Source organism: Arachis ipaensis, chromosome B08 (genome assembly GCF_000816755.2).
Source record: "Arachis ipaensis cultivar K30076 chromosome B08, Araip1.1, whole genome shotgun sequence".
Lineage (NCBI taxonomy): Eukaryota > Viridiplantae > Streptophyta > Magnoliopsida > Fabales > Fabaceae > Arachis > Arachis ipaensis.
In genome coordinates this window covers 99,081,062-99,090,954 of record NC_029792.2, presented here as the reverse complement: position 1 = coordinate 99,090,954, position 9,893 = coordinate 99,081,062, and the positions used below count along the sequence as shown (strand labels likewise).

The following is a 9,893-nucleotide window of genomic DNA, read 5'->3' as shown; positions in this document are numbered from 1 at the left end:
ATGGTTAGGGACAGCTTGGTTTAGTCGCTTAGGCCAGGATTTTATTCCTTTAGGCCCTCCTATAGCCTTGGATCCTTTTCACCCTTGAGTTTTGGTTTAAAGGGTTACTGGCTTTTTGCTCTTGCCTTTTGGTTTAAAGAGCTCTTGGCTTTTTCTGCTTGCTTTTTCTTTTTCTTTCTTTTTTTTCTTTTTTTCTTTTATTTTTGCCAAAATTTTTTTTGCAAGCTTTTGCTTTTTCACTGCTTTTTCTTGCTTCAAGAATCAATTTTATGATTTTTCAGATCATCAACAACATTTTTCCTTTTTCATCATTCTTTCAAGAGCCAACAATTTTAACATTCATAAACAGCAAATTCAAAAGACATATGCACTGTTCAAGCATTCATTCAGAAAACAAAAAGTATTGTCACCACATCAAAATAATTAAACTAATTTCAAGGATGAATTCGAAATCATGTACTTCTTGTTCTTTTATTTTTAGAACATTTTTCATTTAAGAGAGGTGATGGATTCATAGGACATTCATAGCTTTAAGACATAGACACTTAAACACTAATGATCATATAGTACAAAGATCTCAAACAACACTTAATCACTCAATTACTAATGAGATGCCAAGGCAAAACTTAATCACTCACTAATGATCTCACTTTTGCTCAGTCTGATTCTGGCTTCTTTGTGGGTTTCGATGGTGCGACGCACGAACATGCTAAGCTCCCTGTGTTGTTTGAGCATCTCAGCCTGGTCTGGACAACAAGGATATGAGTGATTCAAAACAACTTTAGAAATTGTCCAAAGACCAACATCCTTCATTATGTGTACGTAAATTCTGGCCGGATAATTTAACCCAGCTAAAGGGTTTGTTTTGAAAGTTGGAGATATCTTTGATTTCCACCTCCCCTCTCTCGAGCATACAATTAGTTGATTCTTAATCTTGTCTCCATCCCGAGTCGTGTTCCTTATTTTAGTAGAAAAACCGGCAAGTTTGGAATAATGTTTGTAGAACTTTCCAGCTTCTTCTAATGTCTTGAAAATCATTCCCACCTTTGGAACAAATTTTTCATCCACAACACAGCTGGTCTGCATAGTGAACTGAAATCTTAATTATGGTGAACCGAAATCTTAATTACGGTGAAACAATTATATAGTGCTTAGGGAACAAAACAGAATATATTCGTCCAATTTTTTTGTAGACTCCTTTCTGCTTACCGAACTGAAAACATGAACATGGTGAACCAACTCTTTAGTACTCACCGAACCGAAAAGTTACTCACAATTACTCACAGGTAGTCACAGTTACTCACACTCACAATTACATATTATCAATTCAATTCAATTCAATTTAGATAAAGATCACCTCAGTCCATTCAATTCTCTTCAAATAAAATTAGCAATTTCATTCCATTGAATTAGATTCAAAATTCAATAATCCAAACCTCATTAAATTGATACATTTCGGAAGAATTTTCCAAATCGCACTCATTCAATTGATTTGAAGTTGATTCATTCATTGTTTCAATTCAGAAGTGCAAATCAAAGAAGAAAACGAAGAAGAAGATGAACGACGAAGCTAATTACGTTGAAGTCAATCTAAATTCATAATGCAGAGAAGAAAAACACAAAAACAGTAGAGCAACAAATTTAACGCAAAAAAAGGTTGATGTTGTATCGAAAGGTTTACGTTGAGAAAGGTTAGTGACGCAAAATAAGGATTAGGTTATATACGTTTGTTTTAGGTGCGTGTCACACAAACCACTGTGCGGGGCATGGAGTGAAACGAACTTGGATAACATCCATATAATTTTTACATGGATGTAGAGTTTTTTTGCTAATTTATTATTTTTTTTGCACCATAAATTATATTTAAGAATTGATATTTGATTGTTATTAATATAATTTTTTAAAAATATGCATTTAATTTTAATTTTATTTTATAATTTTATATTTTTATTTAATTATAACTGGGTCAACTGGATAAATCAGTGACCTATCAGTTGAACCAGTGACCCAGTGACCCAATCGTATAATCAGGTCAATTATCGGTTCAGTTTTGATAACTATGAGTGTTAATTCAAATGAGTTGGTTTTTAAGAAATTTGATATTATTTTAATTGTAATTTTTTTATAATCATACACATATCTTATTTATAGTGTAAACGAGATAATTATGAATGTATCTCGTTTACACTATAAACGAGATAAATCAATGTGATATAAATTAGTAAATACGCTACAAATTACATATTTCGGTAAATAAAATAATTAAATTATTTATTTAAAAAATCCCTTGTATTATAGTACAAAATTTATTTATGATACAATTTTTTGTTTTAAAAATAAAAAATTCTACTTAAACAAAAACTTCTACAACAGGGAAGAATGCATTCTGACATCGAGTCCTCAATCAATGTAGATGATTCAACAAGGTAGACCGAAGCAACTCGTCGATCAGCTATCACCACATCGTTGCCGAGAATGGCATAGCGATCAAACTAGTGACTGTCTACGGCTTATGCCTTCACTCGGGGGAGAGCACCCATCCAAAAAGCAGAAAAGTGAAGAAGTGACGTCCAAAATAAAAAATTCTACTTGTTATTATACCCTCTGGAGCGCCGTTTAGGTTTTTTCACGTAAGTAGTACATACTTTTTCAACTTGTTCTGCTAGGGTTTTTCCCAAAACAGAATTTTTGTGCCATCTAGGTCAATGTTTGTTTTTGTCAACTTCTTTCTTTAATCCTTTCTTTATTCTTTCCTTTTAATTTGCCATGAGAGTTCTTTCATGGAATTATCGCGGTTTTGGAAGACCCCTGATAGTTCATAACCATAAAATAAGTTGAGATCTTGTCATTTTACGGATTGGAGGATTGTTAGTCCGACGGGTACAGCTGGTGGATTGGTTTTAGCATGGAAGGAGGGAACACCGGTTTGAGATTCTTGTTTAAAAAGAGTTTTTCATAGCTGCCAAGGTAACTGATCATGCTTTGAACTATTTTTGGGGGCTAATTGGGGTACATTTAAATAGCTTGGATGGGATTCGGTCTACCCAATACACAGAACTTTCCTCTTTTGTACAAGGTTTCTTTGGAAAAGTTATAATTATGGGTGATTTTAATACTATAGTGAGCCTCGATGAGAAGGAATGAGGGGGGTTAAAATCAGCTTAATCTATTTCTGAATTTCTGAATTTTATTAAAGGTGGTGGACTAAAGGACTTGGGTATGATTGGGAGAAGGTTCACCTGGACTAATAGGCGATGAGGGCAGGACCAAATCAAGGAGCGGCTTGACCGTGCACTTGCAAAGGGTGAGTGGATGGATTGTTTTCCATCAGCGTCGCTATCTCGACTTGCAGAAAATGGTTCAGATCATGCGCCTATCCTCCTTAATACAAATCCGGTCATAGAAAAATCTAATCAGAGGTTTAAGTTTCAGGAGAGATGGTGTGGTTTAGAAGAAATTAGGGTAATTATCACTGAAACTTGGAAGGAATGGGTGGATGGCTCAACAATGTTTGTTTTGGCTAAAAAAAAATTAAAGCATTGTAGGCACCGTATTGTTCAATGGCAGCAGCAGAATAAATCTAATTCGAAGAAGGACATTGGTGAACTCACATCTCAACTTGAAATTCTCAGAGAGGAGGGTATTATAGGGGGAGAACAGGTTGAAGCCTTGGAAAATAAACTTGAAGATGCTTACTCTAGGGAGGAAAGCTATTGGAAGGAGAAATCTCGTGTAAAATGGCTAAAAGAAGGGGACAGAAATAAAAATTTCTTTCACCAATCATTCCAATCCAGAATCCGAAGAAATAAAATTGGGAAACTGGAAACGAATGATGGTACGTATGCTACCACCTGTGAGAAAATTGCACAAGTAGCTGAAACATACTTCAAGGATATCTTCACATTGATTAACCAAGCTAATTCGGCACATGCATTCAAAGATTTTGAAACCAAAGTTTCAGTAACCATGAACAGAAAATTAACTAGACCGGTCAGTTTTGATGAGGTAAAACGTACGGTCTTTAGTGTTCACCCCCAAAGCGCCCCTGGTGATGATGGATTTACGGCTAAATTCTTTCAATTCTACTGGAGTTTAGTAGGGGAGGATGTTTTTAAGGCTGTCCGCAGTTTCTTTGTCAGTGGTGACTACTAAAAAGCTTCAACCATACACAAATCTGTCTCATTCATAAGTTTCCTGATGCAAAGGATATGACACAGGTTAGACCTATCAGCCTTTCCTCAGTTGTGTATAAGATTATTTCTAAAGTACTAGTCCATCGGTTGGAAGGGTGTAGGATTGTTGAAAAGGGGTTGGTTTGGCAAGTTGGTGATGGATTCAGTATCCGAATCTTCAGTGATCTTTGGCTTACTCCTCCATATCCTTATGTTGTTTCTTCATTTAAACCTTTCAATCTACAAAATCAACCACTATTGATGGTCAGAGACTTAATACTTTCTAATGGTCAGTGGAATCAAACTCTAATTAGAAGTATTTTTTTTAGGACACTAGTCAGCGTGTGCTAGCAACAACAATTGGGGGTGGAGAAGATAAAATTTATTGGGCCCTTAATAAAAGTGGTTTGTATGAAGTGAGTACTGGGTACCGTGTGGTTTAAGGGTTCTCGCATCCTCCCATTGAATTTTGCCCAGAGATTATGAGACAACGAAATTTGTGGCAAGAATTGTGGAAGATGAAAATCCTAGGGAAGATTAAGATTTTTCTTTAGAGGGGCTTCCATGAAAAGTTTCCAGTGCTGCAAAAGCTTCATCGCATCCCATTGATTCAACCTATCTGCTGAAGATGCCTATAATTTCTAGAAACAATCAACCATTGCATCTTCCATTGTGTAAAATCAAAGGAAATTTGGTCAAAAATGAACTTAACAGTTACTAGAAGGAGCACCGAAGACTCTGATTTCTATGTCGAGTGGAACTTGAGAATGGGACCCTTGCGTACCCAACCCAATAACTCCTCTCAGAGAATGATGATGGAGATTTTGAGCTGGTCCTTATGGAAAACTAGGAACAAGTTCATCTTTGATAATGTATCAACTAGTGTGGAAGAGATATTGGCGTCGGCTTTGAAGCTGCAGAAAGAGTTTAAAAAATTCTCACTTTCTAATTGATGAGTACTTTACTTTATTTATCTCTTATTAGATTATTATATAATATTACCTTTATAGTAAAGTGTTGGGAGTTTTCCATTTCTTTTATTTGTCCCATATATGGACACCTATATGTTTCTTTCATTTCATGAATAGAATTATCTGACTTTGAAAAAACAAATTTAATTTTGTTATCAATAAAAATATTTTTAAATAATTAAAAATGTGTCAGAAATTCCCAATATAATAAGAGACATGCTCGTTAATGAAAAAACATGACGTGATCTACTTGCTAATATCAAGATTTTATTTGCCACATAAGAAGATGTATTTGTCGCATCACTATTTTTCATTAATGTAAAAGCGACTATGTATAGAAAGTTTATAGTATTAGATTTTTGCATTGCATAACTCTAAATCTAGTTAATTATTACCAATAGTGCAATGATGATTTCAACGTCTGATTAAAGCCATTGATATCTTTAAAAACACTATTATTTAATAATTGATTATAGCATCTAATTAGACTATTGATTATAGATAGCATCTAATTAGTGCCATTCAATCATTGGCTGCAACATAAAATTTTAGAATGTGCAATTCATTAAAAAGAATAAATCACTGCTAGGCTGCTAGCTAATAAATCCGTTTAACGAATTTTACTCATAAAACAGCCAAATTATATTACACTATAAAACATATAATAATTACTTTTTTAAGCCCTGATTATAAATAATTGTAACCACATGTATTGTTGAGCGAAATTGTTTTTTTGTTTTTGTTGCAAAAGAAGCAGGACTACAGAGCTACCATGCATGGCAACGAGAATCTCAAAGAAAGTGATGGAAGAGGTGCACCAGTGGGGATCCATGAAACAACACGGTGTGACCTTAAAGTACATGATGGAATTCGGGTCCAACCCTACTGACAAGAACCTCCTCCTCTCTGCTCAGTTTCTTCACATTGAGCTTCCCGTTAGAATTGCACGAAGATCCATCGAGCTCGAGAATCTTCCTTGTGGCTTATCTCAAAAACCTGCTGTTCTCAAGGCACATTACACTATCGTTGCTTTTACTTTTCTTCTATGTTGCATTTATACCAATACGAATCTTGTTGGTAGGTAAATACGACAATTTTAACAAAAATAAGTCGCAGATTTAATAAGTGTTACATTATTTGTGCATAATAGGGTTTCTTACTTTGTGGTAATTATTGATCTTCAATTTCATCTTTGATTGTGCTGCGTTTTGTGATTTATAGGTTAGAGATTGGTACTTGGATTCGTTCCGTGATCTTAGATCTTTTCGTGAGATAAAAGACATGAGTGATGAGAAAGAATTCACTAAGATAATCAAGGCTATTAAGGTGAGGCATGACAATGTGGTGCCAACAATGGCCTTGGGTGTTTTGCAATTAAAGAGAATTATGAATGCAAATACTGCTATTGAAGATCATACTGAGATTCATGAGTTCCTTGACCGCTTTTTCCTGTCAAGAATTGGAATCCGTATGCTTATTGGTTAGTGCTAATTCAAAAAATATTTAATTTCTTTTTAAGTTTTGTTGGCTCCAAATTTGGTAGTGGTTCAAAATCTAGTAAAGTAGTGTATGTTTATCTCTGTCCCTTTTTCATGTTTAACGTGTTGGAACAGGGCAACATTTAGAATTGCACAAAACTAATCCAAATCCAAATTGTGTTGGTTGTATACACACAAAAATGTCTCCATTGGATGTGACTAGGAATGCCATTGAAGATGCGCGAGCTATGTGTTATCGCGAATATGGCAATGCACCAGAAGTAACAATATATGGCGATCCTGATTTTACTTTTCCGTCCGTAACTACCTTCTTACTTCAATGGTGGATTCAATTTTCTTGTTTATTTTCTGCTTATACAATAGAAATGCTGTTGTTGTTTCTTTTTTCTTTTCACATCAGGTATGTTCCAAGTCACTTGCATCATATGGTATTTGAGTTGGTTAAGAATTCATTGCGAGCTGTCCAAGAGCGATTTGTGGATGATGACAGAGTTGCACCTCCCGTTAGAATCATTATTGCTGATGGAATAGAAGATGTTACCATAAAGGTATTTAGCCAAATTCAATGAATTCAACTGAAAAATGTGATTCCTACTTTCTGCATAATGTTTAGTCACACGTGTTTTTTATGAGAATGCATGAGTTATCATATATTAAGTTGTGGATATATGCCCTTGTGTGCACAATTATTTCTCCAACATGGACTTTTTCTTTGCATCTTTTCATGATTGAAGTCTAACTTTGTATCTATAAAATAGGATATTACTTTATGTTTCTGGTTGTTAAAAAACTGATGTCCTGAAGCATAGTTGTCCCGAAAGTAAGAATATAACAATTTTAAGGTAAGAACTAAGAAGGAATAGCTGTTGTCCCGAAGCATAGTTGTTATTAAGTTAATGACAATATTTTCTAAAGATATAATACGACTTTATAAAATTTTAACATAAAAGTAATAAAAATTCTCTATTCTCTTTAATGATGAAACTTTAAAACACTGAATGTTTGAAATATACATATACCAAGTGAAATCTGAAATATTTTGTGAGAAATATTTATAATTGAACAAATCAAAGCGAAAGGAAGCATTATTAAACGTGGTGGCCGTTGCAAAAGTCTCTCATTGATAAGGAGCAAAAATGTGCACTTGATGATGAAGGGATGATTCTCAACTGACTTAATCTAATTTGTAAATTATTCTTTAATCTTAACTCTAGCTTACTAGCAATGTTATTGTCAACTGCCAAATGATTGTTAAAAATGAAGCATTTGCTTAGCATACTAGTTAGGGAATATGAAGGAGCTATAAACTGTTATTCTATTCAACGATTGATCAGTTGAACTTATTTTATTTTACCATACAAACTCTCTTGTTTATTCCTTAAGTAGTTCCTTTAGCAAAACTTCTAAGATAATCACCAATGCAAAACCCATGTCACAGGGTGTACCACAAGCTAAAATTTATTATCTGAATTTTGACCTTGATTTTTTGCATGTTATTGGTGCTATTGATGAGGTTCTTTGTCTTAATTATTAAGTGGTTGGTGTGAATGATATTAAATTATTAATTATTGTAGATATCAGATGAGGGAGGAGGCATACCAAGAAGTGGACTTCCAAAGCTATTTACATATCTGTATAGCACAGCAAAAACAAATCAATTATTGGATGAAGATTCAGACCTTGGAATTGCTAATACTGTCACAATGGCTGGCTATGGTCATGGCCTCCCAATTAGCCGCTTGTATGCTAAGTATTTTGGTGGTGACCTTCAAATATTGTCCATGGAAGGATATGGTATTGTATAGCTCAACTATAACTAACTAACTAACTAACTAATTTTTGCTACTCCCATTTCATTTTCCTTCACAATATTTTTCATTTAGTGGACTTATTTATTTCCATCATTTTATCATAATTTGGAACTATTTCCATTGAAGATGAATTATTGTTAAACTTGATTCCATGTAATAATGTCTCATTTCTGCTTACTTTTCAGATATAGTTATCTCAACTATGTCGACCTCAATTCTCCACATTTTGTTGTTTATTATGTATAGTACATCAATTCAATATTTCATTCTTTCTATGTGTAACGTAATTTATTTTTCCTAGCATTTCTACAATCTTTAGAGTGAGGCTTTGAATTTTCTCAACTATATATTTTCTATTGTATATACTCCCAAATTTCCATTTGAGGCTAAATTTTAGTATCCATTTGTATTATAATTTTTTTATCTCTATTTTTTGGATCGGAATTCATCAGCAATTCAGTTAGTTGTTAGCTTTTGTTTTAGCTTTTCATTATCGATAACTCTCATAATTCAAGGGTATTACTTGCAGGCACAGATGCATATCTGCATTTATGTCGTTTGGGAGACTCAGAAGAACCTCTGCCTTGAAAATTCTCTGTTTTCGTCATTCTTTTATCCTAATACAAGAAGTTGCGATGGAGAGCTACGTAATTGATGACTAGGCATTTTTCTTGTGAATAGGTCTATAGGCGTATAGCGCTCAGCCGCACTGCCTTGATTTTTTTTTTAGTTGATATTACATTGACGACTATTACAAAATCACTTTAATTAAGTTTCGTTTTTTTTTCCATTGAAGTTTTTTCATTAAAAGTAAAGATCATGTCACTCTGATTTATAGTTTGTTTATATTTTTTCTGGGTACACTACAACATTTTTATCTACCAAACAACAATTAGAAAACGGTAACTAAAAATTGGAAAAATGGTTACTTTTGATCCAGAGCAACGCTTTGAAGTCCGAGGCAATGTTTTGGATAGCCTTGCACATACAGTTGTTGTATTAGGTCAAAAGCAACGCTTTTGCTTGTAATACCACGCTTATTAAGACAATTTTTTAAAAACGTTGCCTATTCTCGAAAAACAATGTTTCATAGCAGAGTTTTAGACCACACTTTTCACCTATTGTTTTTGCTTTGGCCACTAGTAGAAAGTGTTACCTATTCTTTCGAATATACAACCGATGAAAGTGTTGTCTATTTTTTTGAATATGGAACTGATAGAAAGATTTTTTTTTTTGGCGTGTTTAATAAATTTTTAGTAATAAAAGTAAAAGTACTAGAAAAATTGAAAAAATATTTTTTTGAGAAGGTATAATTTACATCTTTTTTAAAAAGAGATTTTTTCTTTAAAAAATATTTTTCACATAATAAATAAACAAAAAATTACTTTCATATTATTATATCCAAACATAATTGATAGATAAAAAGATCTTTTGGTATGA

General features: G+C 33.5%; 1 protein-coding gene across 2 annotated transcripts; it reads left to right on the top strand.

Annotated features, from left to right (window-relative positions):
- LOC107611267 (pyruvate dehydrogenase (acetyl-transferring) kinase, mitochondrial-like) lies at positions 5,756-9,241 on the top strand. 2 transcript variants are annotated; one of them, XM_016313216.2, is made up of 6 exons: positions 5,762-6,153; positions 6,365-6,623; positions 6,757-6,937; positions 7,043-7,190; positions 8,217-8,436; positions 8,983-9,241. In XM_016313216.2, the coding sequence occupies exons 1-6, from the start codon at positions 5,920-5,922 to the stop codon at positions 9,039-9,041; spliced, it is 1,101 nt and encodes a 366-aa protein (XP_016168702.1). In that variant the 5' UTR covers positions 5,762-5,919; the 3' UTR covers positions 9,042-9,241. The 2 variants fall into 2 exon arrangements, with proteins under 2 accessions (XP_020965257.1, XP_016168702.1); XM_021109598.1 differs by having other exon boundaries at positions 5,756-6,153; positions 6,757-7,190.